General features: G+C 42.4%; 2 protein-coding genes across 4 annotated transcripts; one reads left to right on the top strand and one right to left on the bottom strand.

Annotated features, from left to right (window-relative positions):
• Positions 1-62: 62 nt before the first annotated feature.
• Positions 63-12,510, top strand: cap1 (CAP, adenylate cyclase-associated protein 1 (yeast)). Its single transcript, XM_079288236.1, has 13 exons — positions 63-172; positions 4,512-4,619; positions 4,937-5,037; positions 5,960-6,037; positions 6,743-6,886; positions 7,353-7,438; positions 7,993-8,098; positions 9,010-9,190; positions 9,520-9,698; positions 9,872-9,995; positions 10,437-10,519; positions 10,857-11,000; positions 11,484-12,510. Exons 2-13 carry the CDS (start codon positions 4,514-4,516, stop codon positions 11,565-11,567), a joined length of 1,416 nt encoding a protein of 471 aa, XP_079144362.1. The 5' UTR covers positions 63-172; positions 4,512-4,513; the 3' UTR covers positions 11,568-12,510.
• Positions 12,511-12,517: 7 nt separating this feature from the next.
• Positions 12,518-19,625, bottom strand: ppt1 (palmitoyl-protein thioesterase 1 (ceroid-lipofuscinosis, neuronal 1, infantile)). Of its 3 annotated transcripts, none has more exons than XM_079288238.1 (10): positions 19,592-19,625; positions 17,684-17,806; positions 15,757-15,866; positions 14,961-15,088; positions 14,660-14,730; positions 14,062-14,164; positions 13,847-13,937; positions 13,448-13,546; positions 13,267-13,338; positions 12,518-13,005 (listed from the first exon to the last, which is right to left on the bottom strand). In XM_079288238.1, exons 2-10 carry the CDS (start codon positions 17,796-17,798, stop codon positions 12,883-12,885), a joined length of 912 nt encoding a protein of 303 aa, XP_079144364.1. In that variant the 5' UTR covers positions 17,799-17,806; positions 19,592-19,625; the 3' UTR covers positions 12,518-12,882. The 3 variants fall into 3 exon arrangements, with proteins under 3 accessions (XP_079144364.1, XP_079144365.1, XP_079144366.1); XM_079288239.1 differs by lacking the exon at positions 19,592-19,625 and adding an exon at positions 19,347-19,367; XM_079288240.1 differs by lacking the exon at positions 19,592-19,625 and adding an exon at positions 19,329-19,347.
• Positions 19,626-19,630: the final 5 nt, after the last annotated feature.

The raw sequence follows: 19,630 nt of genomic DNA, 5'->3' as shown, positions 1-19,630 counted from the left end.
TATGGGAAAGGAATTAGTTGCGCGAACAAGGGCGGAAACGCGGCGCGGTGACAGCTGGGTAAATTTACCGATATACAGGAAGAAAAAGACGAAGCCCAGTCGTCTGCTCTGCAAGCCCGCACACTCCCACGGTGACATAAACGACCAAATCAGTGCTAGACCAGTTTAGCAGGTAAGTGTCATGCAGTTGTTTATGTGGGGTTTTTAGTGCGCATTTAAAGGTTTCGCTAAAGCGTGAAAAATAAGCGAAATAGAAGACAGCGCGCCGACGCTTCCTTGTTACCGCTGCATTGAACCATTCAGACACTAATGAAATCGGTGTGATGCTAACACACCCGGCTAGCCGGGCTGCTATGCTGTTAGCCGCAAAATACGACGCTTTACCGCTGACTGACATGTATTTAAATGTTTGAATAAATGTTTCCGTTCCGTTAACTTCTTTCTGTGATAAGAGACGTCGGCTCGCTGAAACGTGGAAACTTCTACTTTTTTTTTTCTTCTGCAGACTTACAATAGCGCGTGTGCGCGCGCGTGCGTGTGTGCGTGCGAATGAGAGGAAAATTAATCCAGGAAATGCCGAAAAACGACGGCAGACACTCTACAACAGTGAGGGTGAAATAACGGATCCCACTCGGGCTAACTAATATCTAATCGATATAACTGTTACATGTTTAAGCCTGACTTAATGTCTTGGTCGAACATAAACCGTAACATATCTCAGGAGTTCCGTCTCGTTATCGCCGATGGTTTTGTGACACATTGTGTAAGCCCCGCAGACTGCTTCCTCACCGAGGATGCGACCGTCTAGCACAAGATAGCGTTATTTAGGGAAACGTGTGTTTACTCAAGCTGTCAAACTGTCTCCTCTCCTTTTTGATAAAGGCTTGACTTGTAGGTGACTGTTTGTCTATTGGTGGTGGTCTACATTTACCAGGGTCACAGACTTCTGCACAACACCCACCCGGCTCTGCTCAGCTAGCTTTAGCCGAGTTAGCATCCGAGGCCGTCTGATTGGAAAAACCCAGTGATGTCATTAACACCAGCGGCTTTGAACGTGATTTGTTGGAGCCCTGAGCCCACCGAAGGAATGTTAGAGCTCACCAGCGTTGCATTGGTCGTCTTCTCTGCGACAAAGAAGATATGAACTGTGTGGTTTTGCTTTAATCCATGCAAATGGACAGACAGGCTACGCACCCTCCCTTCTTTATGTCTGAACGTCTGGCCCCCAGGCAGAGAAACCCTCACACATGCCTAACCTACTTCACTCTCCCTGCATGCGGATGGTGCTTTATTCAGAACGTTTGTGCCATATGGTTAAAAGTAGGTCTAAGAATACAGTTGACAGGGTTTTACATGTTGGAGGAAGACCAACAAGAGCTATAATGCAGAATAAGTAACTCTAGATGTCAGAAATTATAAATTCAAACTTCCTTTGGCCAGTTTTCAAAATGCAAAAGGCCGCACACGCCCTCTTGTAACACAAACTACGGATCTATACTTCGCATATCTATTATTACTTTGTTAGCTTATGCACATTAATCCCATTTTCTTAAATTCCACTTTAAAAGGCTGCCTTACTTTCATGCTCCTTCCCCTCTGAAGTTGCCGTTAAGCCCCAGTTTTGCCTTTTTATAGTGATTCCATCTAAGGAACATGTTATGAAAGAAAGGCATGATTCCCTGGCTTAAATTGTTGCTATCTCTGCCCTCGCGTCTCTGAAAGTTGTTTCTTCTTTTCTTGACAGTGGCATTTCCTCGATAGTCAGCACTTTGCTGGAACATATGCAGTCACTTTACTGAAGAGCACTTTATAACATGTTCTCTAGCTTCTGAACTGGTATGCAGTACATTTAGTGAAGCAAGTTGTCCATTTAGGTGCTTGTTTGTACTCTCACATAGCATACACCTTCAGGGGCCACTCCCTTCCTGTATTGCTTATGAGTCAGAAGCTGAATAAAGGAAGCATAACTCTGATACCTGCAGGTATACCGTTTAGGCTGTAGTGGCCCTGAACAATTGGGTCAAGGGTAGTAATGTTATGTGTCCGATGATCTAATTTGATCTCCACGCCTTGTGGAGAAGTTAATATACAGCATTGTCTGACTGAATGTGGCAGAAAAGGGGAAGTTGAGACATTTGGAAACTAACTGACTCGTGCTGTAAGAGCAGTACTTTGCTGGCCATCGTGAGTGATTTGCTCTTGTTTTTAAATGCGACAAGCCTCTCCTGCTCTGAGATACTGTTGATATGGCTTTAGGACTTATTTAATCTATAACCTGCTTCGACCAGTGATGCTTTAGGGCACCCTTACACAGCTTACAACATGATTAATACATCTGAGTCATATGATAAGGTTTTGCTCTCCTAACAACTTTAACCTGCCATAGCAAACATGGATCATGAACTTGATTGACTTCAATAAAGATATTAAACAATTTGATACTTGTGCTTTTTCAATACCTGAGATTTGCGAACCATACTTTCTTTTTGTTTGTTTATAACTTCTTCTGAGAAAGAGACTTTCTTTTCTCCAAGAACTTTCCCGAACACACAATTGAGTCATTTTCCATTCAAATCCAAAGATGTGTGATCCAACAATAAATAAACAAGATTCAGATTTTTGGTACTAAAAGCTTTTATTGAATGTCTGATAGTTTTTTTTTTTTTTTAATAACTATATTTGAGAACATACAAATATAACCAAGTAAAACTGTCATATTTCAGATTTTAAAGCAGGAACTATTTGATTGAGTATGAAAACAAAATTATGAATTTGACCAGACATTTCACCACCAAAAGAATATTGATGTTTGAAACCCAGCCCTACTTTTTACGTATCCAAAGTAAGTAGCAACTCATTTCTAGAGATACTCTCTTGTATTACAACCAGGAAAGAGTCTCCAGCTTCATCATCGATCACAGCCAAAGACGTTAAGCGCTCTTTCGGTCATTAGATATCTAAAGGCCTTAGTTCAGTCCCTCTGTAGTGAAAGTGACACTGTAGTGGCAGGTTTACCTCGTATGGACTCATTAGTGAGAGTGGTCTGTGTGCCTCGATTCACCGTCAGCCAGCTTTAAGTACCAGAGACTGGAGGCCCTCTCAGTCACACAGGTGAAGGCAGCGTCCGGTTACGGCCGTCTTATGTAATGCTAGCTTCTCTCATTAGTGTGTAAGTGTAGGATTATGCTGGACTTGGATTGAAGTTGGTTAATCATGTACTCAAAGGGGTTGGGATGATCAGTTTCCATGTTGGCACACATTCCCATTGTTGTTTATCACAATGTTTGCCGTCTTTCTTTCGTTCTGTAAGTGCCTCCTAAGTTTAGACTTCAGCTGCTGGCCTGAAAGCTTAAATTGATTGTGTTATGAAACATAAAAGTATCTGCAAATGCCATAGTTGGGGGAAACAGGCCAGGACTGCACTCTGCAGAGAGTCAGCAGTGACTTGTAATGATCTACATACCTCAGCAAGTCCTGACCTGCTTACCAACACACCCTTACGTCTTTTTTTCTGTTGCTCAACCACTCCAAAGGTGGAGCGTGACTCCTTTTCTGTCATTTTTAGTCATTTTTATTTGACAGATGACTGTGTAGGAATGTGGGAGAGAAATAGAGGTTACATGCAACGATGGTTCCATGGCCAGAAACGGTTCCATGACATACACAAAGTTCTGCAAAATTGCAAATTCATATGTTAACGTTTTGTGGATCTTAATATTCTGGAGGACTTGATCTGTGCGGGTAATGCCGGATAATAACTTCCGTTATAAACAGACTGTTAAAGTGAGTTCCATTGTGCGTGTAGTTTGTTATACATCGCAAGATGAACAAGTTTAAAAAGCAGAGAGAAGTATTTTTGTAGGACTTACTGGACCTTTTCGGACCTCTAAAAAGAAGTCAGTAGATATCTGGTGAAAAGCTGTGTGACCGACACCGCTGCAACGATTAGTCGAGCGATCAATAACTGTGTGCTGTAACTGGAAAGAATAAAATCTCAATCTGCCGTCACTGGATGTAAGATCACTGTGTTGGAGTGATGACCCAATGCTTCACCATGTTTCTCTCAAAAATGTCAGCTTTTATCTGAAGCAGCCTGACACCGTATTGCAGGTATTTCCACCGCGCCTCGTAGGACTAAATCAAGGCTCCAGAGCACAGCTGTTTGTTACCCTACCAAAGCAGCTCATTGTTAATTGCAGTATTTGCCTTCACCGTGTGTCCCAGGAGCAATCCAGTCCCCAATCAGAGGACTACTGGAACAGAAAGTACCACTGTGACTTGATGATGATTTAAATATAAACACGGGGAGAAACGCAAAAAGAAGCTTGTGGAGTTGCAGTTAACAATGTTGCTATTGTCTTCTCATTTCACGACAAAAGCCTAAACAAGGTGTCAGCCAGCCATTATATTATGTGTTACAATCAACACTGAATCTGTGATTGTTTTTTTTACTATCTGAATACATGTTTTGAATATTTATTGCTCTACCCCCCCCCCCCCCCCCCCCCAAGGTATGGCTGAGTTGGCGAGTCTGGTGCAGCGGCTGGAGGTGGCGGTGGGTCGCCTGGAGTCCATCTCAGGACCCGAAGGCGGAGGTGGTGGAGATTGTACTGGAGGAGGTAAATGATCAACTATCATTATTATATGATTATTTCACTTATGAGGGAGATATGATGGAGTACGTTAAGGATGCATTAGTCCGATAAATCAAGTATTTACATGTAGGTACCAAAGCTGAGTCTAAAGGGAGCTTTTAGTTTATATTTTAGTCTTTTTTTCTTTTCACAAAGTTCAGAAATCGGATAAACTTGTTGATGCAACTCTCACATTAGTGCAGCCACAGCCTCCTCAAACTATTTTTTATTTCATTTGAACCTGTTTATTTTACAGTGTTGTGGTCTTTCAATATGTTTAAGTGCGCTTCTTTTCTCTGCAGCTGTGTCGGTGTTCGTGGAGGCCTATGACGAGATTATCAGCGGCCCCGTGGCTCAGTACGTCTCCCTCAGCCAGAAGATCGGGGGCGATGTCAAGACGCATGTAAGTTGCAGTTTAAAAGTGACCGTGAGGCCTTATTATTAACATCAGCGTGCTGGCTGATTCTCTCATTGGCGGGCAGCTCCGACCCTTCTGTTCATAGCTGGCATTAGAATACGTTTCCAGTATCCGCTTCTTATCGGATGTCAATTCCTCGCTCTAAATGCAAATAAACACGTACATGATTTCCGTTTGCCAAGACCAAATGCATTGTTGTTCCATCACCGGTGGCTGATAGCAGCAGCAGTAGTAATATTAGGTACATTTTTACCGACCTAAACACATGATGTTGTTGTCTACCACCAGTCCCAGAGGACCGCCCCAGTAGAGAACTTCAGAGAGCCGGGGATGAGGGCGGGCAGGTATATAATCTGGGCAGAACACCGGAACAACCTACACACTATGAAGCCATAGAAATGATTGAGTGAAGCTGTTATGCGCTGCTGTGGACAATGTGGTAGTAATAAAAGTGTTTCCAGGTATTTTATTACCTTCATGAAGTATCGGCGCAATGTTAACCTCTGCTACACAAACTGTTGTGGATCAGCGCTCGCGGTGAGTAACGCAACCATACGCAGCCCAAACCACCTCCTGAATGTGGTCTGAGGGCTCGGATCTCGATGGGCGCAGAAACACCTGTACTTGGAGCTGTCCGCTTGTGATCGGAACACCCAAGATGCACGTTAACGCCAGGCCTGAACAGGGCACGAAATACAGTTGTCACTGCACATCAAGTTATCGCACTCCGACACTCGGCACCAAAAAGATCAGTCGGTCACAAATGACACGTAACTTGGATTGCTGCTGACGATTTATTCTTTTTTCAATTATGAAACTTGCCGGTAAAAAGTCAAAAGCATGCACCAGGTTGAAGGTTTGTTCTTGATTTCAGGCATGACATGATGACCTCTGTCTTCTCTTCTAGGCGGACATGATGAAGCATGCGTTCTCCAGTCAGAGACAACTCCTCGCAACCGCCTCCTCCTCCCAGAAGCCCTCTGACGTGAGTTAAACACACTTGGTAATTGCTCGGTCGCTTAATTGTCGTAGTTGGCAAAATAACATTGACGAATCAATTTGAATAATTCATTATGCTCATTTCTTGTCTCTTAGCCTGCGGCCCCTTCACTCTTTTGTCTATCGTGTTGTTACTTCTTGTTTCCTGCCAGAACCCTAAATGGTCCTAGTCACTGAAGACTTTGATTGCGCTCAGTCTTCCTTTAAACAGAATTAAAACAGACTGAGGTGATTTTGCTTATCTTTGTAGAGCCCGAAACTCTCATTCTGCTGCCTGCAGCTTTGATTTTGGCAGTTGCGCTGCTTCCTTCTCAGGGCGGAAATAGGTTTAGAACCCGCAATTGCCGCTTGGGGCTTTATTTACATTTAAAGTTCTGCCCACTTACTGTTGAATATTCCAGCTAGATTCATGCAAAGGATTAAGGGGAGCCCTGCCACAGATATGTGGACTTGTTCCGTTGGTAGCACCGCTGCAACACTCGATGGATGTATTGTACGTGATCAGGCGGCATCACATTTAAATTAATGTCCTCTATGGTAATGCATTCTTTCATCTACTGTTGCATAGGCGCAGTGGAAGCACAGGTCTATTTGTTTCCATCCCTGAGTGACAGCGCTGTGTTAGCACTCATTAAGAAAAGAAGAAAACCAATCAAATGTATATCTTGTGTGTTGTCCGTCTCCTGTTCAGGCAGTTCTGGCGACTCTCATGCAGCCGGTATCCAAAGCCATCCAGCAGGTGCAGGACTTCCGCGAGCAGAACCGCAGGTCGCCACAGTTCACCCACCTTTCTGCTGTGAGCGAGAGCGTGCCTGCCCTCGGATGGGTCGCCATGGTGAGACTGGGGATGGTAGTGGTTCACGGGCAGGAAGGGAAGCTGTTCGGAGCTGCTGTTTGTGTGTTACAGAGAGTGACTCTCTGTGTTTGTGTGTGTGTGTGGGGGGGGGGGGGGGGTAAATGAGTGTGTAATGGCCGGAGACAAGCCGCTCTTTGATTCTGACTGTCATCACTGTCTGGTGAGCGACAGTTTGTTGGCTGAAACATGGCAGCCAGCAACAGAGCATTCATTCTTTGGAGTTGAGAAGATACAATACTACTCATGTTTGTATGCTAAATATGAAGCTCGAGACAGCTGCTGGTTCGCTTAGCTTAGCATAAAGACTGCATACCGAGGGAAATGGGCTCTCATGACTAGATACTCATCTCGCTCTCTTTTTGTATTTCCCAAAAAGTCAAGCATTTCAATGAATGTCAGTTCAGACACGGTGACATTGTGTTTACCTTTTCTCTTTTTGTCCCAGGCTCCTAAACCAGGCCCCCATGTTAGGGACATGCTGGAGGCGGCCATGTTCTACACCAACCGTGTGCTCAAGGATTACAAGGAAACGTAAGTAAAGCTATATCATCTTCTGCAGTTAAGTTGGCCACGCATTCATTTTTTATGTAACATTAAAATGGTCAGATGGATTTTCTTATGCTGCCAAGCAACGTGCTCAACCCATCTGTCTTCCATCTTGCCTTCCCCCAGTCCTTTTCTTTTAAGTTCTTTTAAGTTCTCTGGAGTCAGCAGTGACATGCTGACGCATGCTACTGCCAGACTTCCTGTATTTTGACCTGAAATCCCAGCTCCTGTGTTGATGAGCAGTGTTAGTCAAGTTAGATCGTAGAAGTTAATGAGACTAAAATCAGTTACACAGAAACCGCTTTTATTCAAGTGAGTCTAATGCTGAATACAAATGCAAGACAAACGTTTATACAGTGTGAGATCTGGACTTGGTGGTTAATGTTCTCTTTGAAGTCGTTAATCTCTGGTTTTGTTTCTGTGTGTTGAGCTTCTCATGCATCGTTTTCCTCTGGGACACTGAACAGTAAATTGCTGGAAGAGGAGAAAGAAACAAAATGCTGAGATTTGAATAGACCGTCTCCGTCTCGTCCTCACAGGGACAAGACTCATTTGGAGTGGGTGAAGGCTTACGTCTCCATCTGGACTGAGCTGCAAAACTACATCAAACAGCACCACACCACCGGGCTGACCTGGAGCAAGAGCGTGAGTCTCATAAGATAATCCTCTAAAGAGCCAACGTCAATAAAAAGTTTGATCAGGGAGGACAAATTTATCGAGCCTCTTACTCCCACTTACAGTGTAAGAGTAACCTTTTTAAAAGCTGCTGTAAAAGTGCTCAAATTATTAATCACGTATGCTCTTGGCATTTGTAAGTCCCGCCCCTCTTCGCTCTGTGCTCCAGTAAGAGTTGAGCAAGCTTGAAACTTGTCAGAACCTCGGTCAACGTTCCCCTTTCCTCTTATACTTGGATATGCTACGTCTGTTCAAAGGTAACATTGCAATGGAAGTCGCATTATGGTTTATAGTCACAGCTACTTTGTGTTGATTTTGGCGGCCCCTGTGAACAAAAAGCAGTGGCGTTTCTGACTCACTTTAAAAAGAGAGCACAAATTGTACTGCAGCAGGACCTGACGCTAGTAGAGGAGCTACGGCAGAGAAATCCTCTCAGGAGATTAGCACGTAGAATGCAAACGATGAAGAAGTAAAAATCAAAGCCAGCTCTATATTTCAATTTTTTGCCCCCCGATTAAATGTTAAATTCAATCAGTAAGCTAAATCTACACCATTCTGAGTTGTAAATCAGCGAACGTACTATCCAGTGAGAAGTTTCATTATTACGTGTAACATTTAGGTTTGCTAACCTCTCTTTGCTGCAGACATCCAGGATCTACTCGTCACCAACTAAGAGTGTTTTTAAGTCGTAGAACCATTAACAGCATTTATTCTTATGTTTCCAAGGAGAACAAGTGGAGAATCTTTACTTATTTCATGATGTCTGGTTATGATTTCTTTTAATTGTTACTTTTTCTAAGCACAAAACATGTCTGTTGAATTGCATGCTGTGACGTTAGAGGGCCCCAGTTGCAGCATTTCTGATGTTCTGTCCACCTCAGGGTCCCGTAGCCTCCGCCTCTGCAGCGCCTCCCAGGGCTCCTGCTGGTGGATGTGCTCCCCCACCTCCCCCTGGACCTCCTCCTCCCCCCATGGACTTGAGCGGATCATCTGGCGGCGGTGGCGATGACAACCGTAACGCTTTGTTCGCCTCCATCAACCTGGGCTCGGACATCACCAGCGGTAGGTGACGAGCGTCGGATGAGCTGCTGCTCTTTTCTGTCGGTTCATAGTTTTGATGCACCAGATTTTAGTTTAATCTTTAGCGATTCATATCAAATTGTTGTTCAATTTCCGTTTTCTTAAAGGTGTTAAGTAATTGAAGTGTAGTGTGGAGTTAGAGGTAATACATTTCCTCTTTGAATTTTAGTGATGTACAAATAAAATTGAACTGAAATGCACTTAGTGGCCCAGAAACCAAATATTACAGACAAATTCATAACTGAGGATGTCGAGACGTGTCGTGCTGCAGGATTTACAATGCGGTTCCCCTCTTTTCTTGACTTATCAAGGCCTGAAGCATGTGAGCGACAAAGAGAAGACTCACAAGAATCCTACGCTGAGGAGTAATGCTCCAGTACGTACTGGACCAAAGCCTTTCGCCTCCGCCCCTCCCCGACCTGCCGCGTTTGCCACCCCGACCCCGAAGCAGCCCCCTGTGTTTGAGCTGGAAGGGAAGAAGTGGAAAGTGGTACGTTGTTGGTTCACTCTCGCTTAATAGGAATGGATAGATTTGTTTATGCAGCAGGCTGTCGGACTACCAGAGTGAGTCATTGAACCAGAATTAGCTTTGGTTTTTAATAGCTCGCCTTTTATAGTAACTTCATCTCGTATCAACTCTTTTTCTCTTCTTGCCGTCTGCAGGAGAACCAAGAGGGAGCGCAGGACCTGGTGATCAGCGACACTGAGCTGAAGCAAGTGGTTTATGCTTACAAGTGTAACAAGAGCTGCCTGCAGGTCAAGAACAAACTCAACTCCATCACTATAGGTGAGAAGAACACGCTGTGTTGGAGGTTTAGCGGCGGTAACCTCACCGGTCACAATCTTCTCAGCCAGAGAGAGAGAGAGAGAGAGAGATATTTGTACTGCGTTGGAAATGATATCTTATAAATTCAGCTGCTTTGGATTATAAAATTATATTTTGTTTAATACAGAATATCTTTTTTTGATCGTAATCGTTTGTGAAGACAAATCATAAAAGTATATTTCTCAAAATGGTTTATTTAATTAAGACTATGATATGAACACTCAGAATAATAATAATCAAAGGTGTAACCAATCACACATCTTTGAATGGCTTTGTTTCGTCATAAACATTTGTCAACCTGCTCATTTTGCTTGAAAATGCCAAAAATAGTAAAAATTTAGGGAGTACGTTTTCAAAAAGGCCAGTGCGGGCGGCTGACCTCTAACTGTTTCTCTCCATCAGACAACTGTAAGAAACTGGGCCTGGTGTTTGACGATGTCGTGGGCATCGTAGAGATCATCAACTGCAGGGACATCAAGATCCAGGTGTGTTGCTGTGTAATAGCAAAATGCTGTATGTATTTATTTATTTATTTATATTTTAAAAGCTTATAACGGGCACAAGGAATCGTCTTTGGCAGACTCGCTCAGCAGACTGTAGTGTGATGAGGATGTTTGAGTTCTGCCTGCTGGTTTTGTTGCGTTTCACATCATTTCTATCGTCCTGTCAGTCTTCAGCTGTTTTAGTTTTTTGCTAAACATTGATGCATTTTCACCATGAACGCCCTGCTTTGTCAGATACAGCAGAACCGGATACTACTTTTACCAACATACCGCTAATCAGCAGCTATTACATGAGTTTTTGTTGCCGTTCTGTATCCAGGTCATGGGTAAGGTCCCCACTATCTCCATCAACAAGACTGACGGCTGCCATGTCTACCTGAGCAAAGACTCGCTGAGCTGCGAAATCGTCAGCGCCAAGAGCTCGGAGATGAACGTCCTGGTGCCCAAAGGAGACGGAGATTTTGTGAGTATCCCATCAGGACGGAAATTAGACGAATAATTAAAAGGATCAGTCTGGTGATGGTCTAGATGTGTTTGTTACAGTCTACAAATCCCACGAAAAGACCAAAACCAACAATGAATTGATCGACTTCGGATCCAACGCCTTTCATTCTCATAAGTTCACTTGATTCATATGAAAAAATAAATCTCCAGGTTTCTACTAGAGCGTGCTCATTAGTCGCTCTTCAGCCAAGCCAGCTGCCCTCCTGTTGGCTCCCTGCACATCGTCTTCAAGGCTTAAAAATATTTCATCATACGTCTTTTGTAGACTAATTGTATTGAATGGATCACGTTCTGTTTTAAAGTAATTTCCGGTGTTTGTGACTCTAAAATAGTTTTACAGCCTTTCTTATGATTTTTGTAGACTCTCTCCGGCCGTATCCTTGATGTAGCTAAAGCAAATGTATAACATGGATTTAAACGTGACTTCTCTCCCATCTCTTAGACGGAGCTCCCTGTTCCTGAGCAGTTCAAGACCGTCTGGGACGGCAACAAGCTTGTTACCACGTCAACGGAGATCTCCGGATAGACGCGGGCAGCAAATATAATGGCCGCCCCGTCCTCTGTACCATCCCCACCCCTTTTTTGAAAAACGCCTTCCTGACTGATCGACCCCCCCCCCCCCCCCCCCCCCCCACCAGCTAACTCTCACACTGTAGACTTGAGATTTGGACCCTCATGTGTTATACCTCCCCTCCCTCCTTTTTAATCAGCCAATCGCATCTTCGCAGCTGTCCCCTTCCATCAGCCAATGAGAGGACTGCTCACTTTTATCTGGAGCAAAATCCTCCAGCCAATCAGCAGGGAGCGGCTTGTTTTTTTCCTGTGAGCCAGAGAGCACTTCTCCAAAACATTCACGAGTTTTCCCAATAGCTGCGATGCTCTGTACAATGTTTCTTGTCTATCTGGATAATGCTAAGCTAAATTTAACATGTAGAATAGCCAACATGAGAACAGGCATATTGATTCCTCTGCAAGCCAATCAGGCGCTACTATCAGGAGGCTTCAGGCTGTCGTTTCTCCTCTTCCTGGTTCGGAGGGGCTGGTAGGTTTCTGTTCCATTATATGCAATCGTCAAACAAAGGATAATTGCATCCATATCACCTCCGCTGATGTTGACTATAATAATGACATTCATGGTGGATAATAATGTGAAGAAAAGTCAGCACATAAATAGGAGTAAAAACATCATGAAACTCCATCTAGATGACGTTTGAACAGTTAGAATAGCAGGAAGAAGTTCATTCCATGTAAAAGGAGGCATGTAAGAAAATGTTTGCGATAAAGAGCAAAGAGTCGTCGAATAGTCTTAAAATATTAGCCATCGACGTCTCCACGGTTATCTTCAGCTCTTGAAGCTCTTCGCTGAATTTTCTTTTGTTGACTTTTTCTTTTTACCTCTTAATTCTTTTTGGGTCCAAAAATCTGAATTCTGCTCATTAGTACTGGAGACATCATTAAAAAATGTTGCAATACAAATAAAGTCTGTTTGCCTTTATTGGATTAAAAATGTAACATGTACAGAGGCATTTAAATGATGTACATTAGAACAACCATTTATTAAAAAAAAAAAAGTCTCAATTAAACATTTCTGACAATTTGACCTCATAACACCCAACAGTGGAAATAGCCGTGTTAGCAATGCAATTCAACAAATTAGCTGCTAAAGTTACCATCACCAAACACCCACGTGCTACAAGTGATCAGTGCGAAAGGAATGAATTATGTGCGTTCTGCATCCCATCACAAGTTGTCAAGCTTTTATTATTGACTGACACTATATTGCTCCTGAAACAATAGTTGTAGTCTGATATATTTACTCCGAGATGACTGACTAAAATGTTTTAGTGCAAATAAGGCAGCAGGTTTGCCTTGAACCACTCTCTACCGAACTGCAGGTGATCTCCGTCGCATTCCAGAAAAGCTAGCTTTCCAGCTTTTTCCATGGCTGCCAGACCCAGACGGTCCTGTGTGTGTGTGGAGACATGACATTCAGGTTTACATCCTCAGAAACTAACAGTTTACAGCACACACATTGTTCGCTCACTTTAAGACCTTTTAACTGTGAACGAGCAAGAATTAAATGACAAACGATAAGTTATGAGTATAGACAGCAGTTCAACTAGCCCCACCGTTACCAGCTGCACCATTACAGTGATGTACACTTTAATGCATCAATTATAAATCTTATATAATCTAAAAAAATGTGAGAGTCTAAACACTGTTACCTCTTTGTAGAGCGCGCTCTCCTGCAGAGTTTCAGTCTCTTTGGCCTGGCCAGTTTTCAGGAAGCCGAACCACTACAGCAAAAAAAAGACTGATGCAGCTTTTTCATATTCAGTGAAACCGTCAAATAGAGTAGATCATTTAGAGCGAGAGTGTGTGTGTGTGTGTGTGTTTGTTCGGTACCTCTGTAGCGACGGGATCTACTACAGTGTCCTGCAGGAACTTGACCATGACGAACTTGTCCAGCAACTGAAGATTCTTCCTGTACGTCTCATTTACAGCCTTTAAAAAAAAAAGAAAATTACAATCATGAGAAATCTGATCATGGCCAACTAGATTCAGACTACAAAAATAGAAATATATGATTGTGCAGCAACGTTTACAGGGAGTTTGTACAATGTAATGTATGAACCTGAAAATGAGCATGTTATGTCCCCTTTATTAAACAAACAATGGATTTTAACAGGTGCTTATTTTGTCAAACTACACCTATTATTCCCCCACAATAGCAAGCTAACTGTAGTGAATTGTGCATCAATGCAAACTGTATTTGCTCTCAGACCTTCTGAAGTGCATACTGACCCTCTCCTGGTTGACGTCGGCCAGGAAGAGGCTGTGCTTCTTGTACAGGTCGTCGTTTAAGGGGTCGTGCCAGTACTGGGCCTGCACCAGGCTGATAACCACAGACACAACATCCAGTCAGCGGTGACACTAGCCACACAATAGCAAGGCTACTGAACACATCGGCATCACAGGGCGATCGACATTCGTTCAGAGAGGGAAGGGAAGAAACTCACTGTTTTTGAACCAAGTCGGTGTAAGCGCCGCTGTTCAGAGCATGGCGTATCATGTCACAGATGTGGGAGCTCTCTCCGGGACACTTGGGCAGCCCGTACACTCCTGCGGGTTTAAAACACACACACAGTACTTGTCAAGACAGTTTGTAATGATTCATAATCTTATAAGTGTTATTGCCAACAAGTCTCACGAAAAGACCAAAACCATCTCTTCCAGACGATGCTTTGTGTCTATGTCCCTCAAAACCAAGCCCATTCGTTACAAGTGAAGATGAAAATATTTTAAAAACTAGTCGCAGATAGTTTCATTTCTAAAAAAGGCACGAAAGAATTCCTGAAACAGTTGGGCGCTGTAGTGTCTCCACAAACGTTATTAAAATTAGAGTAAATCGTGCATTTGCCAGGGACTATTTTCACCCGCGGAATAATACACATTATGGCGCTCCAGTGAGTATTTACGGCAGCAGGGCAGTGTATGTGGAATTAACAAACCACAGTGCCCACGTTCATGATGATGAAGGAACATGTCATCCAGTGCAACAGTGAGGCTCATTGATGCGTTTTTAATCGTGGGCGTTTCGGTGTTCCATAACGTTACCTTGGTGCTGGCCCCCAACGGAGATCAGGTTTTTCATTGGTGGAGCGGGACAGCGCTGCGCCACAGCTCTTCTGTGGAGAGAGGAAGCAGAGAGAATCAACACATGCTTACTCATTCTCGTCAGGAGACAAACTTACATCTCAAATCACACTATTCTCTGAGACATTGGAATAAAAATAAAAAAATCATTCACTGCAGGAAAATCAGGCAAGAAGGGAAACTACACAAGCACAGAATTTGTCCAATTTCTACCACATGCACATAACAAAACCATTCAGCGTCCAGAACAGCAGTTACATACAGAAATTGTGCTCCCTGTGAGAAGCCCATGGCATTGTATCCTCCCTTCAACTTTGGGTCCTGGGCCAGCTGACTGCACACCATGGACACCTGCTCATTCACATCCATGAAAAAGCCATTTTTTGTGTCCTGCAGGAGGAGAAACATGAAAAGCTCAAAGCATGACAGGCAGATTAAAAGAAGCAAAACGAGCACCGTCTTCAAGGAGAAGAGCGCAGAGATAAAGTCACGGTGTTACGAGGGATCAAAGCAGAGTCGCGCTGGTTTGCTATGAATATTAACACTGGGAAATGACATAGTGGAGTTGTAAAAGAGCTACTCCACTGATGTAACTCGTGCCACCGGCACTGCAAATATCACAGAATAGGAATCCTTGTGCCTCATGTGGATGTATCGCTCGCAGCTGCTGTATGACTGTGTGGTTCACATGTCAACATGTCGTATTTTCACACGTATTTGACATTACAAATGACATGCGCAGAACAGAAAGATAATAGAAAAGTCTATGTAATATTAAAGAGTCATTGCAATGATGAAAATTGCCTAATATAATTTATTCTCACAATTAATAAACATTTTAAAATAATTATTTATTTTTCCTTTATTTTATTTTTTTGTTGCATCACCGTGACTGTGTGCGACGGTGCAATTATGTCAGAGTATATCATGTGCTCTGTACGGCATGGATCCAAGTCGGAGGTTAAGTTCTTGTGGCCACTATTGTTGGTGTTGTTGAAGCTTTGTCTAAGAGCTCTGGCACTGGCTGGAAATATGCAAGTCTTTCTGTGTAAAAGCACCTCAATGACAGTCTTCCCGATCTCCAGCGAGAGCACGTAAATGCCAGAGATCTCCTCCTCGATCATCTTCTTTATCGCCCCCATGCTGATCGGGTTACAACAGCTGTCGCCTGGTGGACACATGAACATTTACTTTGTTTTCATTTAAACCATTTTGTTCAAACTTGGCTCGCTTCACGATGCTGATGTGTGTCTGTGTAGCCAAAGCCTGATACAGTCAGGGCCGTAAGTATTTGGACTGAGACACAATTTTCCCTCTTTACACGGCTCCAGTGGATTTGAAACGAATCAGTCAATATGTGGTTGAAGTGTAGACTTTCAGCTTTAATTCAATGGATATAACAAAAATATCACAATAACCGTTTACGAATTACAGCCATTTCTACACAGTCGTCCACATTTTCAGAGGCTCAAAAGTAATTGGACAAACTAACATAATTGTGAATATAATCATTATTTTTTAATACTTGGAGGAAAATCTCTCTTCTCATCATTCTGGTACAAGTTCATCTTGGTTTCATCCGTCCAAAGAATCTTGTTCCAAAACTGGTCGGTCTTTTTCAGATGTTTTCTGTTCAAGTCTAATCGGGCCTTCCTGTTCTTCAGTGTACAGTGGTTTGCACCTTGTTGTGAAGCTTCTGTATGTAGATTCATGAAGGCATCTCTAGACTGTAGACTTTGACAATGACACGCCGACCTCCTCCAGAGTGTTCCTGACTTCGGTAGATGTTATGAAGGGATTTTTCTTCACCAAGGAAAGAATTCTGCGATCATCCATGTCTTCCGTGGTCTTCAGGGCCTGTTGGTGTTGGTGAGCTTGCCAGTGCATTCCTTCTTTTTAAGAATGTACTAAATTGTTGCTTGGGTCAATCCTAATGTTTCTGCTATCTTTCTGATGGCTTGTTAAGTGTTTTCAGCATAATAACGGTCTCCTTCACTTGCATCGACACCTTTTTGGTTTCATGCTGAGAGTTCCAAGGACCAGCTACCAAATGCTAATTTAACATTTTGAATCCTGTTATCTGTATCATTTGTCATGAAATAGTGACAGAACTGACCACATCTGGCCATGGAACCGTTCGTCACACAATTTGTCCAATTACTTTTGAGCCGCTGAAAATGTGGGGGACTGTGTAAAAATGGCTGTAATTCGTAAACGGTTAAAGTGATATTTTAGTTTTATCCATTGAATTAAAGCTGAAAGTCTACACTTCAACCACATATTGACTGCTTCCTTTCAAATCCACTGGAGTCGTGTAAAGAGGCAAAATTGAAAAAATTGTGTCACAGTCCAAATACTTACGGCCCTGACTGTGGTTTCATCTGTGCCTTTATACTAAACGTATGAAATGAGCCACACTGCTGCACTGGGTGACGTGTCATTACCATGTACATACATCCTTCTGCTGTCGGCACAAGAGCAACAAGTGTATTAATACGCCGCTGAAAATAGTCCCCCCCCATAATGCACTATTTATTCCTGTTTGAATAATTGTTTGCGTTTGTCTTTTCATTGGATTTATTGACAGGAATAAAATACATAGAACAACAGCAGTCTAATAAAAGGAGGATGTGCATGAACACAAGCTGGTTTTCTGAAATGTATGGCTTACAATAACATCTGCGAAACATTTCAAACACAGACACCTGGTTGTTGAAGGAGAAGAGAAAGTGCTTCGGGGTTTTTTTCCACTTCCCCTGACTGTATTTCCATTGCCAGTACGCAACAAACATGAGCATCCTTCCAGTTATAAGTGTAACGTGTGCATTATACAGTGCAGAAAATGTCATCACAGTTAACGATGTTAAAGTTATAAATAGTTCCAGTCCTCAAAAACGGGTTTGTTCATAATTTCCATTCGATAACTCCCTAGAGGTGAATGTAATGACTTTTCCCCCCAGTAGGACAGGCCACACTGTCACTCACCCATCCCATGCCACATCACCAGTGGTACGGTCCCGTTGTTGGAGTTATAAACCGGGCTGCCAGCGACCAGCACCACTGGACCAGCCAGGAGGAAACACAGGAGGGCCGCTGTCATCCTGGATCCTGAAACAAACACACAGGGGGTCAAAGTGTGCATTGTTGTGTTGCGAAATACACATTCACCTTTTCTCCTTCTTCACTTTGTACTATTTTATCAAGACATAACTCTGCAAGACTTGAACAACTAGAGCCATCACAGATTGACTCAACCACACTTACCCAGGTGGTTTATGGTTTATATTCTGTGCTATTGAAACCCAATAGCACATTATAAACACGCTATCCCTCGTTCAATTTAAACATTTATACAGATTGTTATCTTATTTATATTGCTACCTTTCATCTTATAAAATATCTTAAGTCACATACATGCATTATATTCTATTTTACAAATATATCTCTGTATTAATACAGACAAGCACAAAGCACCATTATTTAATGAATGTATCAGTGTGGTATACACTGTTAACAGTGCTGCTATTAACCACAACACTTTCACTTCACCTTGCAAATTCATATGCTCTGCATATAGTTTCTATTCTTATTTTAGTTATTTAATATACAGCGGGTAAAATAAGTATTGAACACGTCACCATTTTTCTCAGTAAATATATTTCTAAAGGTGCTATTGCCATTTCACCAGATGTCGGTAACAACCCAAGAAATCCACACATACAAAGAAATCCAAACAAATAAGTTCAGAAATTAAGTTATGTGTAATAAAATGGAATGACACAGGGAAGGAGTATTGAACACGCTTACTGAAATATATTTATTACTTCGTATCAAGCCTTTGTTGGTAACGACAGCTTCAAGACGCCTCCTATATGGAGAAACTAGGCGCATGCATTGCTCAGGTGTGGTTTTGACCCATTCTTCCACACAAACAGTCTTCAAATCTTGAGGGTTTCCGTGGGCCTCTTCTATGAACTCTGATCTTTAGTTCTTTCCATAGATTTTATATTGGATTCAAGTCAGCTGATTGGCTGGGTCAGAGAAAGAAGATAAAGCTGCTAGAATGGCCCAGACAATCACCTGACTTGAATCCAATAGAAAATCGATGGAAAGAACTAAAGATCAGAGTGACATGTTCAATACTTATTTTACCTGCTGTACATCTTATTATTTAATTATTTTTCTTTGTATCTGTATTGCTGTCCTTGTGCTGCTTCTGCAACAACCAAATTATCCTCATGGAGATCAATCAAAGTTTAACTTATCGTATAATTAAAAGAGCCTATCAATCAGCATTCGATCAAAATCAATATTTTTTGCTGATTTTAGTTTAATGCTTCATACTGTTTATTAAGCATTCGCCTAAAAATAGGCTGGTGTCTGCAGTTTTTGTCAACCGTGTCACTTGTATTGGTCTCTGTTTGTCCTAATAATATAGATCAAAATAAAGTTAGACGCATACATACAATAACAATGGCAGTCAGACTGCGCTGCATCAGAAACAGTCACGTGAAAAACAGACAAAGCTGAATCACTTCCTGCTATCTACAATGGCTTCAAGTCAGTGCGACTGTACAGAGAATGTCTCTGATGTATCAGCAAAACAACAAAGATGAAAAAAATGAATTACCCCAAAAACAGTGCTCACACAAATATACTTTTAACCAGCGCAGTCAGGGGAGAAGTTAGCTCGAACAAGCTAACTAACGTTAACTAATGAAGTAGGTTCACATGAAATTAATCAATTAATAGATGCATTCTGAAACATGCAGTTGTAGATTTAAACTATGGATAATGTTGAAATCAAACTACGATTTAAAAAAGCTTAAACAGCCTAATTAATGTTCAAAAACAGGATACCGGTAACGTTGAATGTCCAAAAACATTACTCACTGTTTGTGTTCTTCCTGCTTCTGTTGCATTGTCGGTTTG

This window comes from Melanostigma gelatinosum (assembly GCF_949748355.1).
Source record: "Melanostigma gelatinosum genome assembly, chromosome: 17".
Taxonomy (NCBI): Eukaryota; Metazoa; Chordata; class Actinopteri; order Perciformes; family Zoarcidae; genus Melanostigma; species Melanostigma gelatinosum.
Note: the sequence above shows the minus strand (reverse complement) of the source record. Positions and strands in the feature narration are given on the sequence as shown.